Source organism: Caenorhabditis briggsae (genome assembly GCF_000004555.2).
Source record: "Caenorhabditis briggsae complete genome, chrIII, whole genome shotgun sequence".
Classification (NCBI taxonomy): domain Eukaryota; kingdom Metazoa; phylum Nematoda; class Chromadorea; order Rhabditida; family Rhabditidae; genus Caenorhabditis; species Caenorhabditis briggsae.
Window position 1 is genome coordinate 4,531,993 of NC_013490.2, and position 15,634 is coordinate 4,547,626.

Below are 15,634 nucleotides of genomic sequence, written 5' to 3' on the forward strand. Positions count from 1 at the left end.
CCCTGCCGATATATCATTATTTTGAACGAAAATAATTTGTCAGGGTTACGGTATGTCATCGCGCCCAGAAGGGGGCGTGGCCTATGGGTACCATGGTCAAAAGTCTTAAAGTACCCCCTATACCCACCACATACAATATCAACCTCCTACGACCATTTTGATTTTTTCCATTGCCATGGTGTTTTCGAGTTTCTCAGAGATTGTGTCATAAGTTATGCTTACAAGCGGCAACTCTTGTTAGAGGCAATTCCGAGCTGAAGACATTGTTTTGTGTTTTTTTTTGAATTATCAAAATCTCCAGATTCTAAAAATTACTTGTTTTTATTGACCCTGATAAATCACTTACTTTTTTTTTGAAAATCTGAAACTTGCTCATTCAAAATCAAATTCACCTGTCAATAATAATAATAATTAATTTGTCACTTTTTTTCTCAGTCTAGTCAAAATTTCGAAAAAACTTTTACGATCGAGTTCTCATGACTGAGTAATCAGATATTGTAAGGATGATGCCCACTTTTCAGATGTCTCGGGAACTTTGAATCTCGTTTTCTGGTTTTGGTCTTACCATTTTTGATGGAACTCTTATTTGAAGAGAGCTGTGAGATGCCCGATTTCAACCTTCAAAATCCATTTTGGTTGAAAGTCAGAAGCTTTAATTTACGACATTATTACCGAAACATGTAATTCATTGAACCGAAATCTTACATCATTTAAAACTCACATCATCTCAATTTATCATAAGAAACATCAAAATGTTTTCTGATGTTTCTTTTTTTACTAGTTCTCAAACTATTTTTAACCATAAAGTACTCTGAATCCGTCACTGATTATTGTCAGGTTTCTCAACCTTTCATCAACCATGAAATCTGCGTCAGAATCCTGTCGAAACTGCTCATTTCCTGTGATTTTCCCAACCGAAACATACGTCAATCTGTGGTTATCCTTTCGGTTGGGTTAACAATTGAATTACTCGAGATTTCTTTCTCTCTCACACCTTTTCCCTTATATATATTATTCAATCTGCTAGGCTAGGCTGCTTAAAAAGAGCAACACAGCCGTTTTTCTCTTCTTTTTTTCTTTGCTCTCATATTCTCAAGTTGTCAGGGGAGATGCATGCTTTGCCCCCCTTCCTTTTCCTCTTTTTCTGCTTCTCTTCTTCTTCTTCTTCTTCTTCTTCTTCTTCTTCTTCTTCTTCTTCTTTGAATTTCGACATAAAAACGTGCCAACTGCATAGCAATTTGTGCTCTCTCTGAATCTTGTTTCCTTTATTGATCTTTCAGATTATGTGGTGATTATGGATGAAGACGAAGATCATCTCCTTCTGGAATCTCTATCAGTTTCCAAACTTGGTGAACCATACTTCTCGAGAAACGAATGTGAGCTGTTGACAAGATTTTTGTAAGCTATTGGATTCGGGAGATTTTATAAGCGAGAATAATTTCAGAGAGGATCAACAAGAGAATCGGCTAGACAGCTTATCACTTCATCAGTTATGCACAAATCTGATCAGGAATCGGATATGTAGCAAGTAGGTCATTGTGTTTGTAATATACATTTCTTATAGTAGAAAAGGAAACATGTAATTTCCTTAGCAAACACAATTCGGTTTTTAGCTACACAGGTTGCCGCACAATTATCCGGACTGATAAAATTCGGTATATCTTTAGACACGAGTATCTTGGAAGTACGAAAATTAGTAGAATTATAATTTTGAGTTTGATTCAAAGTTACTGAAACTTTCAAAGCGGTTCCTCAAGTCTAGGTATTGTTATGATTGTCCAAAGATGGACGGCGTAATTTTTCTTGTCATTTTCATTAGGTGAAGCAACTTTGACAAGCGATAACTTTATTTGAAATTCGACCAGTTTATTAATGACCTATTTGAAATTAAGCACTTTGAATTTGAACCCAGTACAACTCTTTACTCAAATGTTATACTAGTACAAACTTGAGTTCGGGTAGTTATGCTCCACCCTGTAGGTCATTTATTGGATGAGTAGTGCGGATTCAAAATGAAATATTTTCGAATTTTGTTATAAAACTCTTATAATTAAAAACTACATTTTTGCAGTTTATAGTTTTTGTATAGCGTTACCAAGAAACAAGTTCCGAGTCATTAAAAACACAGGTTCTTTGAGGTTTCTGGGTTCCGTCGGAATTTCAGTCGTAGAAATTGAAACCCTGGGAAAAAAAAGCCGCTAACTTTTGTTTTGGAAGAAAGTTTGTGTCTTCTGAAGATTCTAGAAGATGTCTAGCATTTAAACTGTTCATTTACTTCAAAACATTTTTCCAGAGAATTCATCGGGAGCCGACCTGCAAAGAAATGGATATTCCTTATCTTCCGACTGGCTCGAACTCTTTTTCGAGACAAATCCCGAATCGCCACGTTTCATTCAGTCAACCAATATTCGGATTTTGTTCAGGTATCACTTTTCTCCTTTCTCCTAAAACCTACCTTTTTGCTTAAGACTTTCCGATTCATCGCTTCTCGATTTCTTCGAAGTGAACACGATTGGAATGTAACCATTGTCAACTGCTTGAGTAAGAACTGAAACTTTCTATTAACTTAATTTTCATGATTTTAAGATGTAACCCAAAAACTAATCGATAACGGTGAGAATGCACAAAAGTTTGTGGATTGCAATCTAGAAGATGGAGTACTGATGTTGTTGGCCACGAGGCAAATGACGGTTCTTCAGCATTCTTTGGAGGTATTTCAAATTTTTTTAGAAGTTGGTTCCTTCAAAAATATATATAATTTCAGATTCTTGGAAGGTTGTCGGATTGGTCAAACATTTGCAGAGCAAATTTGTGTGAATCAAATACCATTGATGTATGCCTCCAGTTGATTCCAGATGGAGATATTTTGACACAAAAGTGAGAATTTATATGTAGGCTCTAAACTACAGTAAACGCTGTAATAGAAGGCCACCCAAGTAGTCAGCTTCGAACCTAAATATCTCATTTTCTGTAAAAAAAATATCAGAAAGTGGTCAACTGACAAAATTTGTATCATAACATCAAAAAGATTTTGTCAGTCAACTACTTTCCGATATTTTTCACACGAACCGAGACATATTGCCTCAAAGTTGGCAGTTTGGGTGGTCGTCTATTAATGTTACCGGTAACTTTACAACTTGCAATTTTAGACTCTGTGTAAGCCTTCTCCGAATATTATCCTTCGAAGAGCAAGCCCGTGAACAAATCCGAATCTACGACGGCGTTCCAACCCTTCTAGGTCTCCTCTCAATCAAAAACTCACGACTTCAATGGCACGTCGCCTGGACGCTTGCTCAATTGGCGGAACAACACGAAACGTCTCTAGAGATTGCTCAGCTTGGCGGAATTAGTCTCATTTTCTCTGCTATCTCAAATCCCAAACCACCTGGAAAAGCAGTCGCAGACTGGGTGTCAATGCTCAATGGATTGACTGCTTTGTTGGCTCAATTGGCACAACAAAGTAGTAATCAGCAGATGATGTCAAATGCAAATGGAGTATATATTCTCGGGAAATTGCTAGCGATTCGGAAACAAGTCGTAACTGAGGAACCGATAGATTCTTGGTTGTTACTTCAATGTTCTATTTTCCGAGTTCTGAGGTTGATGTACACTTTCGAAAGATCTAGACAATTACTGAAGAAGGTTTTGCCATTAGAGATTTTTGAGAAATTTGTGGATGTTGGAAATTACAATAGTTTACTGACAGACTATGATGAGATTGCGAGAATGTATGATACCCTAATTGTGAGTTCCGGAAAGTCTATATTTCAAACTCTGATATTTTCTAGGAAGAAAACATTGACATTATGAAGGACTGGGAAGCAGTGAACGAGAGAAGACAAGCAGTTGGAGAAGTTGGCGAGTATGAACTTCTGGATCAATTGGGAGCTGGAGCATTTGGTTGTGTGTACACTGTCCGAAAAAAAGCACAAAGCCATTCTGAGAACCCCGCAAAGTTGTTTGCGTTGAAAGAAATTTTTATGACAAACCTGAACAGTGATCGAGAATCGGATAAAAGTTTTGGAGATATGATAAGCGAAGTGAAGATTATCAAACAGCAGTTGAGGCATCCAAACATTGTTCGGTATCGGAGAATTTTTGTGGAAAATCATAGGCTGTATATTGTGATGGATTTGATACAAGGAAGTTCACTTCGGGATTTGATTATAACCATGAAAGAGAAGAAGAGCAATTTTGAGGAGAAGAAAATATGGGCGGTTGTTGTGCAGGTGAGCAGTGGATTCGAAAAGTTTGAATCCAATTGTTTTCTCCAGATGATGTTGGCTCTTCGGTACCTCCACAAAGAAAAGCAAATCGTACATCGAGATCTGAAACCCAACAACATCATGATGACAACAGATGACGAGTCGTAATTACAGATTTTGGTCTTGCCAAACAAAAAGGACCAGAATATCTGAAATCAGCTGCGGGTACTATTATTTACAGTTGTCCTGAAATCGTGCAAAATTTGCCGTATGGAGAGAAAGCTGATATTTGGTCTTTTGGTAGGAAACGTTTAGTATATTCCCAGTACTTTTGGAACTTTTCAGGATGTTGTGTATATGAAATGTGTCATTTAAAACCAGCATTTCATTCAACGAATATGCTAACTCTAGCAATGCAAATAGTTGAAGCCAAATACGATGAATTAGATGAAATGTGGAGTGAAGATTTGAAATCATTAATTACTTCTTGTCTAGCACCCGATCAAGCGGAACGACCAGATATCCTGAAGGTGTCTGGAATGTGTGGATCTCGACTTCTCGAGTATTTAGATGATGTGGCAAGACAACAAGCAACGACGTCGGATATGACTGCGTCGTTCTCAAATTATAACAATAATTCGAAGTTCGTAGATGATTCGCCTTCTTCGCTAAACTCAAGTACCAGTTCTTATAAGAGACCTGGAAGGCCTAAAATTGCTCAAACCGGGTTATTACCACCAATCAATCCTGCTCCGCGTAAGATTTTTTTCTAATGTTAATTTGAAGTTTTCCATTAAAAATAAGGTTCAAGTTTCATGACTGTTTGCCAAAATTCTACCCCAAACTGGCCATTTTAGGTTGAAAGTAGTCAACTTTAACTGTCTTAAAAAGTACTTAATACTTGTCCATTTAGATTTTTTAGGATTATGAATCTTTTTTTTTATTACTCTATTTTGTAGTTGATAACTTTTTTGTAGTTCTTTTGATTTTTGAGATACCGTAAAACCTCTAATAGAACGACACCCGGAACGGTCGCTTTGAGCCTATATATCTCACTTCTTTTGAAAGATATCAAAAAGTGGTTAACTAGTAAAATGTTTATCAGGATATCAGCAACATTTTACTAGTTAGCCACTTTTTGATATCTTTTGCAGAAAATGAGATATATAGGCTCAAAGTGGACGATCCGGGTGTCGTTCTATTAGAGGTTTTACGGTGTGCACTTTTTTTAGAGATATGCGCAATCTTTTCAACTCAAAAACTACAGTAGCTAGAAAAGAGTTGTCAACTACAAAAATAACATTCTATACTTGTTTTATAATCCCTGAATTTTTGGCTCTTTAAGACAAGGGGGCCCAAGAGAAAAGGGGGACCCAAGTTAAAAGGGGGGAGGGGCAAAATAAAAAATTTTACCCAAGTTAAGATTTTCAGCTTTTTTCAAGTTTTGTGGTTGTTTCCACTAAAATTTTGTGCTTTGAACATTTTTCATCATTTTTTGAAATTTTCAGTTAATGTCATTTTTTATACATTTTTGTATAATTCTATTGTTCCTAAGCCTAAATTAATCAAATATTAGCTTAATAAATTGAAATTACACAGTTACAACAGCAAAAACAGTGTTGTTCATGGAAAAAAACGACCTAAAATGAAATTTTTTGAAGTTATGCATTTTTATGGAAACAAGCGCAAAGTACGAAATTTTCATTAAAACAGTGGCAAAACTTGAAAAAATCGAAAAATCTTAATTTAGACATAATTTTTACCCCTTCTGTCTTGGCCCCCCCCCCTTTTGACTTCGGCCCCCCTTTTCTCATGGCCCCCCTTTTTCTCATGCCCCCCCCCTTTTTCTCATGGGGACCCCTTGTCATAAAGAGCCGAATTTTTCAGACTAAACGAAAAAGTGACCACTACTTTTTTCAACACTAAAAGTTGACCAAAAAACTATAGTTTCTTATTTCCAGGCAGAAACCATTCGATGTCTGCTGGAGAAACTCCCCGTATGCCATTCTCTAACATCGTCACTCTTCCCAGGATCACAAATGATAAATACAGTATGATGTTCCCGTCAGCGCCATCAGCTATTCCAAATCGGCGACGTGTGCAAACATGCTCCAGCGAGCATCCAGCAAGATCATCCTCATCCACAGAACTAAAAGTAACAAAACAGTCGGATGGCTTGACAGTCAGCAGTAATGCTCTTAGACAAATCCAGGATCCAGTTTTGACGATTTTAAATCAAATTCATCGAATCATGGTTATCACTGATAAAGAATCAGTTCCAACAACAATGAATCATCAGAGAAGACTTGTTGAAATGTTCCGGAAGAATCTTTTGGGACGAGATAATGATGCAGTTCAAATGAAAACTCATTTACGGAAGTTGGCTGCAGAATCTCCAGAAGAAATCAATATGAATTTGGGATTCTCAGATTTTCGTCCAGTTCTGGTACAATCTCATATAAACGGATACCAAAAGGGTTAGTCTGTGTTGAATATATATATATATATATATATATACAGTGCGTTTCATAAGTATAGGTTCACCCTCGGTAGACAAGGTGGGAAATCTTGGAGGTTTGGGGTTGTTATAATATTAAAGTCCATGTAAAAATACATATTGCCCACAATTTTTAGACCGCTACTACAAAAAATAAATTTTTTATGCTCAGAAAAAGTCTTTTTTTTGAAAAACGAGCGTTTCATAAGTAGTAGGTAGCCGTTTCATAAGTATACCTCTTGAAAAAAATTACAGTTTCACATAGGTGATAACTTTTTGACTATTTTTACTGTTTTTAACTATTTTTGCGTCTTTTGCTTCGTTTTTCTTATGCCGCGAGTATTTTTACATGGACTTTAATATTATAACAACCCCAAACCTCCAAGATTTCCCACCTTGTCTGCCGAGGGTGAACCTATACTTATGAAACGCACTGTATATATATATATATATTTATTATTTTTTTCAAATTTCAGATCAAAAAGTGACAAAAATTACCTACGAACAATTGTCGGCTTGTATCGAATGTCTGTTAGTGGAAAATCCTCCGGTGAAATAATATTTTTGACTCCGAGCTCCTGTACATAACTTGCAAATAACTTTATATTTGTATTTAAATAAATAAATTTTCCGTATTTTGTTCCATGTTTTATGACCTATCCCCTCTCTTTCACAGACTTTCAACACATTTGGAAATTTCCCGAAAAAATCAGAATTGCAGGTGTCCAAATAAAGCAAAAAAACCCGAGGGGTTGTTGAGTCTGCTTGAAAAATATTTCTTCACTGTTGGCGCAAACCGATTCCCCTCCTGTGCCCAAAAAGATCCATGATTCGACTGTTTTTTCTTGTGCAGTTTTTGGTGATAGCGGGTAGGTCCTTTTTGAAATCGGTGAATCAGGTCATCAGAAATCGAAAGATCCCAAATTAAAAAATATATAAAGTGCTTAAAATTTGACAAAAATCGGTTCACTACGAAAGAAACATCTGGGTTAAAGGATTTCGTGTGTTTGCAGTGTGGCTCACAATTACTGATAAAAACGGGTGTATCTTTAGACTTAAGTATCTTGGAAGCACGAAAATTGGTAGAAACAGAGTTTGAAATTTGGTTCAAAGCTACCAAAATATTCAAAGCAATTCCTTAAGTCTAGGTATTTTTATGATTGTCCAAAGATGAACAGCGTCATTTTTCTTGCGCGTCGTTGTAATTTTCATGAGATGGAGCAACTTTGACAAGCGATAACACAGCTCAAAGCTGATCAAATTATTTGAAAGTTGGCCAGTTTGCAGATGAAATATGCAATTTTTTGCTCTCCAAATTTTAGCTCAGTACAACGCTTTACTCAAATTTTAAGCTAGTTAAAACTTTGGTCCGGGTAATTATGCTCCACCATGTAGGTCATTTGTTGGATTAAGTCGTACGGGCTCCGAATTAAAATTTCAAAGCTTTTGCTATAAAATTCTTCTATTTGAAACTAAAATCTACATTTTCGTAGTTGATTGTTTTTGAGTAGCATTGATGCGAAGAAAGTTATGACTCATTGAAAAAAATAGAACATTTTTGGGTTCTGGTTTCTGTCCGAATTGCAGTCCTAGTTAATTTCTTTTCAAAAACCTGGAAAACCCCGTTAAAAAATAATGTTTTCCAAAAAATAAATTGATACTCAAAGCTGAAAACAGGTAACTTTTAAAATTGAAACTATTTTTAAAGTTTTCAGTGCTATCCCAATGCCCACCTGGATTGACTCCATACTTCTCCAACAACAACTTCAATCAACCACTGGTAATTCCGTTATACTATTAGCCCTCAATTTCCCACCTTTTTTTCAGACATGCACGCCTCAAGATTCCTGCAGTTGCTATTCCGGATCGTCGCGCTTCGGAACTCTTTGCCAGTACGCCTCCAGCTACAACAACTACATTTGCTGCTACTCAACGAATACACGTGAGTATATGTATTCTGAAATTTCAACGAAGCACTTGAACTTCAGAATGCGGAGCCAACTCCAGTCCTCAAATATCAGCGTCCGGACAAGTTGTCTCTTGCTCGACCAACTCTAACTGTGCTTCTGGATACCAGTGTAATAATGGAGTGTGTTGCCCAAATACTAATTCAAGTTTGTTAATTGGTCAATTTCAAATAATTAGCTCTTAACAATTTCAGATTCCTGCAGCAACTCTGGAAATAATGGATGCCTAACCGGCCAAGTGCTCGTAAATGGACAATGTTACAATTCAGTAAATATTGGATCTGCATGTCAAATGACTCAACAATGTACCGGAGGATCTCAGTGCCAGAATGGGATGTGTCAATGCATAAGTGGATATGTAAATGTCAATCAGCAGTGTGTTATCAGTAACGGATTGAATTGTCAACTTGGAACTGTTTCTTATAACTCTCAGTGTATCACACTGGCTTCACCGGGACAGTCTTGTGTCACATCTTCTCAATGCATCGATAATTCGTTATGCAATAATGGAGTTTGCAGTTGTAATAATAATTAGTAAGCTTCAATTTTCATCGAAAAAAAATCTAAAGAAAATAGGGTCCTAATTTCTCAAAACATACCGTAAATGCTTTAATAGAAACCCATCCTAGGCGTGCATTTTAAGCTCAATTATCTCAATTTCTTCAAGAGTTATCAAAAACTTGGCAACTGGTAAAACGTTAATGGTTTTATGATAAATTATTAATTAGTTGGCTACTTTTTGATAATTCTACTATGGACCGAGATAATTGAGCTCGAAGTGTAGTCACGGTATTCGATTTCGTTCTGTTTTGGGGGAAATGCTTCGAGAAAGAGGAATAAAACAGATCTTAAATTTGTAGCTGAAAACCTTTTATACAAATTCAGCTAAGCGAAATATGCAAACAAGATTCTGATTCCCATAACTACAAAGGTGAAGCTCTGTTTTAAAAAATTATTCATTGAAATTATAAAATCCAAACAATTTGGCATTGACAGAATCTGAAATAATTACTCCAATAAAATTTTCTAGTCAACTTGTCTACGGATACTGTGTACCATTCTCTAATGGAAACTGCCAAAATACCCAAACTCTTGTCAACAATCAATGCGTTCTTCTATCAATCGTCGGAGAGACCTGCATCGCCAACCAACAGTGTGTGGGTGGAGCTATCTGCAATTCGGGAACCTGTAGATGTCAAACTGGCTCGACAGCCATGTATGGATACTGTATCAGTTCCTCATCAAACTCTTGCAATTCCAACCAAGTCGCCATCAACGGTTTGTGCTACAACACAGTGCAAGTCGGTGGATCGTGCTCCTTCTCCCAACAGTGCCTCAATCAAGCCGTCTGTACAAACAACATCTGCGTCTCGTCATTCTGCAATATCCAATGCAACCAAAATCAGGTGGGTGAAGAGTTCACGTTCCCAACTCTATGATCTTTTGCACAGGTGTGCATCTCTAACCAATGCTATAACTATGTGTCTGTCGGGTCACAGTGCACCGGCTCCCAACAGTGTCTCTCCAATTCTCAGTGCACGAATGGATTCTGTCAGTGTCCACAAGGAACTCAATTGGTCAATGGAGTATGCACATCAAACAATAACAACGGGGGATGTCAAAACAATCAGGTAGGCCGGATTTTGGTAGTGGGTGGTAAACATAATAATTTTAGATTTCCTACAACGGCCAGTGCTACAATACCGTATCCATTGGATCACAATGCATGATTACTCAACAGTGTCTTGGAAACTCTCAGTGCATCAACTCCTTCTGTCAATGCACAAATGGAGCAACCAATGTTAATGGAAATTGCCAAGGAGGTACTGGTGTGAACTGTAACTCTAACCAGGTTAGCATATCTCTACAGAGCCATCTGAGCACGCCTCCATGATACAGCTCACGGCCTATATCATTAGAAACCCCATAAATGTAAACTTTGACCCAATTTTTTCTAAGCTCGCAAAAACGGAAAACACATTTTGAAAGTGAATTTCATTAGCTTTCTGATGATATACGTCGTGATTTGTACCTTGGGCAAGTCCAGATAGCTCCCCAGTCAGTAAAAGTCTCAAAAATATCCGAATCAAGATTTCCTACAATGGGCAATGCTACAACACTGTATCTATCGGATCACAATGTGTTATCACCCAACAGTGTCTTGGAAACTCCCAGTGTATGAATTCGTTCTGTCAATGCACAAATGGAGCAACCAATGTTAATGGATTCTGTCAAGGGGGATCAAATACAAACTGCAATTCTAATCAAGTAAGATGAATTACCGTAAAACCTGTAATAGAAGGGCTCCCTAACTTTTGATCTTGAGCCGATTTTTCTCGGTTTCTTTCACAGATGTAAAAAAAAGTCGCCCACCTACAAAATGTTTTTGAAAGTATGATAAACATTTTATCAGCTGGCACATTTTTGGTATCTCAAGTAGGAGCAGAGAAAAAATTAGCTCAAACTGGACAGTGGGGGGCCTTCTATTACAGGCTTCACGACAACAAACTTGGCACCAGACAGTACCGAACTTTAGGTTTCCTACAATGGTCAATGCTACAATACCGTATCTATTGGATCACAATGTGTCATCACCCAGCAATGTCTTGGCAACTCCCAATGCCTCAATTCCTTCTGCCAATGTCCTTCTGGATCTTCCAATGTCAACGGATTCTGTCAGGGATCCAACGGCCAGTGTGGAACCAACCAGGTGCTTTCTACTTCTTGAATTAGAAGCCTAAATTAGATTATAATTGTCTCTGCAGATTCTATACAACGGTCAATGCTACAACACAGTTTCAATTGGTAACAGATGCACCATCACGCAGCAGTGCCTCGGAAACTCTCAGTGCATGAATTCGATTTGTCAGTGTCCTTCTGGATCAAACAATGTGAATGGATTCTGTCAAGGAGGATCTTCTGGAAACTGTAATTCCAATCAAGTGAGTTTCATTAACTTCATTGATAATAGTGTCTCTTTTTTTTTTTTAGGTTTCCTACAACGGCCAATGCTACAACACCGTCTCCATCGGCTCCCAATGCATGATTACTCAACAGTGTCTTGGAAACTCTCAGTGCATCAACTCCTTCTGTCAGTGTCCATCTGGTACCAACAACGTCAACGGATTCTGCCAGACGACGTCAACTGCGAACCTCTGCTCCGCGGGGCAAACCGTTCAACTTGATAACACAAATCAACCAATCAATTGCTTGGTGTCAACATGTCCAACGAACTCGTTCTGTCAGTATTCTGCCAGTGGACAACGATATGTGTGCTGTAGAAGTACATCGGGAAAGAAGAAGAAGTAGAAGAAGCACGTCACCCAAAAACTCGAATCAGATTAACAAAACAAAAGAAGCCTGTGCAAGAAATAAAGTGACAAAAACAAGTGATTAACATTAACATTTTATTCAAACATTATCTTCATTAATCCACAGTTTGAAGCGGACTTCTTCAAAACAAGGTGGCATTTATGAACTATAGGCTTCGCGAGGAAATGATAAAATGGGGAGGGAATTCAATAGACGGTGTCTCGACTACAGAAATTTGACAGAGTAAATATGGAACTTGTATTAGTATGAAAGGGGGAAAGTGATGGGGGTGGATGGGGGAAAACGGCTAGACGACAGTTTCTACCTTGGTGTGAATAGAAGAATTGAGATGAATAAAGTGATTAATCATCGGGAGTGGGAATATCTGTCGCGGTCCTGCCGCTTTGAAATATGGTGGAAGTGTGGGGATGGGAGAAGTGAATAGAAAAAGGAAGGGGATTGTAATTAAAACTCGCTGGAACCATGTATTTACCTAGAAAGTAGAGAACCAGCTCGATGAGAAGAATGGGAAATAGGGGAAGGAATGAAGCCGAAGTTAGCGATGAAGCACGGCAGACAAATCGGGGATGTATGAAGATATTAACAAATGGCGTTCTTCTCTTTCTAAATGTTTGGAAACAAATAAAGAAAGAAGGAAAATAGAATAAGAATATTTATGCCAACACATTGGATGTTTCTTTTGGCTGGATGAATCAGTGCTAATGGGGGACACTGTTATAAAACAGGTTGATGGTGGATTGTACGGATTAACACGGAGTAGGTTGAAGTGCCCGGGGGGCCGGCGAGGTGATATACTCGGAGGCGTCAGAAGAGGGGGCCGGGAGAATGGATGATCGGTTGTAGGTGTGCATCGAATCACTGTCCAAATCACTGTCTTGATCGTCGAGGTCGGCAAGCAGATGGAATGTCGATGGCATCGGCAGCATGTGACGAGACCAAAGGCTGGAAACCTTGGTACGGCATCGGTTAATTTCACTCATGGAGATCTGGAACAGGTTAAATTAAATCAAATGAAAATTTGATTTTCCGTCTACTAACCTTGCAAGCACGAGCCAGTGCACTGATCGGATGTTGCCAATGTTTGTTGGTGGCTTCGACGAGAAGTGACACGGTGCAGATTGCGAGCACACTCCAACGGAAGTTAGATGTCAATACGGAGTCACAGAGCAAAAACTCTAAATGCTTCCTGAAAATAGGCAGATAAATAACGGAATGTTCAATTGTAAGCTCACTTGATGGACGGCATGAGGAAACTTGCTCCAAGTTCTGACAGGAGACATTCAACGATGCGATAAAGGTGCGGAAGGTTGGCGTCCCATTGAAGAACTTCTAGAATCTTGATCTCCATGCGTTTCAGTTCTTGTGAGCTGTACTCAGTACGCAGGCGATTCAAGAAAACTGGAGCATCTTCTTCGTGATCTTCGAGGAGCTTCTTGGCTATGCTCAGACTTCCGACAGCAACGCAGTTGACATACTTGCTGGGAATCCTGACACTTGTAACTACTCGATCGAAAATAGAAACAGCCAACGAAGTGCTATCGCTGTCTAATCCAAGTCTTCTCGTAGCAGTGCACAGCCAAGCACACTCACGGTTCCGGTCTTTCCAACCGATCATACCCTCGCCCTGGGCCAGACTTAGCGGGTAGTTCTGAAAATTGAAGACGTGAGATCGAAAACCAACAAAATCGAATTACCTGATAAAGAAGTTTCTCTCTTTGCAGCAACATTTGGAGCAACTGCGTCGAGGAGATCCCATCTTGCATCAGCTTTCCCGCCGCAGCCGAGGAGCCGCTAGTCAACCCTGAAATTGAAACATGGCTTATAAAGAAAAAAAAATACTTGAGTGAAGAAGAAAATCAGTCAAGCGCAAATGGTGACACACGAAACTCACTGAATTTTAGTCTTCTCATGGCTGCACAGGGGAGTAAAAGTGTGGAAGGGCACGAATGCTAACTCAGCAGAATTAATGCAGAAACTTCTATTCAGCATAGAAACATTTCGAAAAAGAATGTTCTCGTATCACCCGACACTACGTTATATTTCGAAACTTTTTTTCTGTACGCAATTCTATGCTAAAAGTGCTAAGAGACGCAGGTTGTGCGGGAAAACGGATGAGATGGGAGCGGGGAAGCGAGCGATCATGATCACAAGCATCACACGATTAATGTTTTCAGTGAAGTCATATTTAATGTCAAATGTGTTTGGAAGAAAATAAACTAATACATTGAGGAAACCAAGAAAGTCGCATAAACAATTCGAGAATCCTTCAGTTCAAAGGCGCGGGCCAATTATCTCAGTGGGAAGTATCAGCGCGGATTACAACTGCGAAGTGTTAAATCATCTATTTAAAATCACAATGACTGCTTTAATCAGAATAATAGGGACTTCTTCTCTTTTCAACTAGATGAAAGTGCTCGAAATCCCATATCTTTGAAACAGCTTTGTGAAATCGACAATGAGAAAACTACCAAAAAGCTCGAATTTCAATTTTAAAAGTAGGACTATTGGGCTCACAAGAATTGGAAAGAAGAGATGTTTTCGGAACTGGACCTCTTCTTTGAAAAGGCATGTCGCTTCCTAGGAACGTCTAGATATCAGGAATTGTGAATTTGAAGAAAAAAATAAATTCAAAACATTCATTTTTAGGCTCTTGTAAAGAATCTCTCCTGAGAAGTTTTAGCGATTTTTCAGGATGAGAGAAGATCAATAGATTGAGGATACTGCGAAACCTAAATAGGTTGATGTGCAAACAATGCAGACTGCTTTGAGAGCTCTTGAAAAGTAAAACAAAAGGGGGTGTTGATCGAGACAGTAAGACACAGAAGGACGAGTTTATACCGTTTCGTCTTTCTGACCCGAAATGTCCATTGAAATGCGGGACGCGCACACAAAACCCGAAGGAGACCTTCGCACCAGCGACTGCCCCGTGCTGGACTTGTCGTCGTTTCTTTCCGTCTCACGCCGCGCTTCGCCCTCGTGTCTCTCCCAGCATTCTCCCTCTCTCACACTCAAAACACTTTCGGTTTTGCCAGCCAGTCCGTCCGCTCGGCTGCTGGCTGGCCGGCCATTTTCTCGTCTCCTCATAACTCTTGTTATCTTTCTTCTCGGTTGTCTCACCGATTTCACTGATCTATGTTGTCCCTGGAGACTCTGAATCTCTTCTCTCTACAAAGGACAACAGCTCCCATCGCGCTGATTTCAAGCGTTTTTCAACGACATCTGATTGTGCATTTAGTGTGAAACAAAGCAGACAAAGGAAAAGCAGGGAAAGAAGACTGCATTCGCGATTCTAGATAATAGAAATAACTAAAAGGCTTTCAGAACAATAGGGGAGGCTAGAATTTAGGAGGGGGTGTACCAAAATACAATTCGCACATCAATATTGTTGATCTCGTGAATGCGTCTTATCAAGCCCGCTCATCGTGTCATTCCGAGAAGCTTCTTATCAGCACAGTCATGTGGTCACATGTTTTTGTGTGTGCGATAATTGTCACCCGTCAGACGCAATATACAAAACGGTGGGGTAGAAGATGGCGGATACAGAAGGCAAAAGGGCAAAAACTGGAACGTGCGTACCGCCCGGTACGCTTATTTTTGAGAGAAAATAGTGTTTCGTTTCGTCAGATGACGAC

General features: G+C 38.9%; 2 protein-coding genes across 2 annotated transcripts; one reads left to right on the plus strand and one right to left on the minus strand.

The window, feature by feature from the left end:
* Window positions 1–1,294: 1,294 nt before the first annotated feature.
* Cbr-nekl-4 lies at window positions 1,295–11,972 on the plus strand (the record flags this gene model as incomplete). The annotated part of the gene is given in 20 exon segments (XM_002641250.1): window positions 1,295–1,398; window positions 1,445–1,528; window positions 2,294–2,541; window positions 2,587–2,711; window positions 2,765–2,811; window positions 3,150–3,744; window positions 3,789–4,229; window positions 4,275–4,361; window positions 4,364–4,505; window positions 4,551–4,961; window positions 6,167–6,682; window positions 7,179–7,252; window positions 8,530–8,685; window positions 8,690–8,816; window positions 8,864–9,203; window positions 9,700–10,075; window positions 10,121–10,300; window positions 11,206–11,379; window positions 11,435–11,611; window positions 11,661–11,972. Coding segments are annotated over 20 exon segments (4,716 nt in total), but the record flags the coding sequence as incomplete, so codon positions are not given.
* Window positions 11,973–12,748: 776 nt separating this feature from the next.
* On the minus strand, window positions 12,749–13,765 carry CBG05210 (the record flags this gene model as incomplete). The annotated part of the gene is made up of 4 exons (XM_002641249.2): window positions 12,749–12,988; window positions 13,041–13,188; window positions 13,235–13,650; window positions 13,697–13,765. The coding sequence occupies 4 exons, from the start codon at window positions 13,763–13,765 to the stop codon at window positions 12,749–12,751; spliced, it is 873 nt and encodes a 290-aa protein (XP_002641295.2).
* Window positions 13,766–15,634: the final 1,869 nt, after the last annotated feature.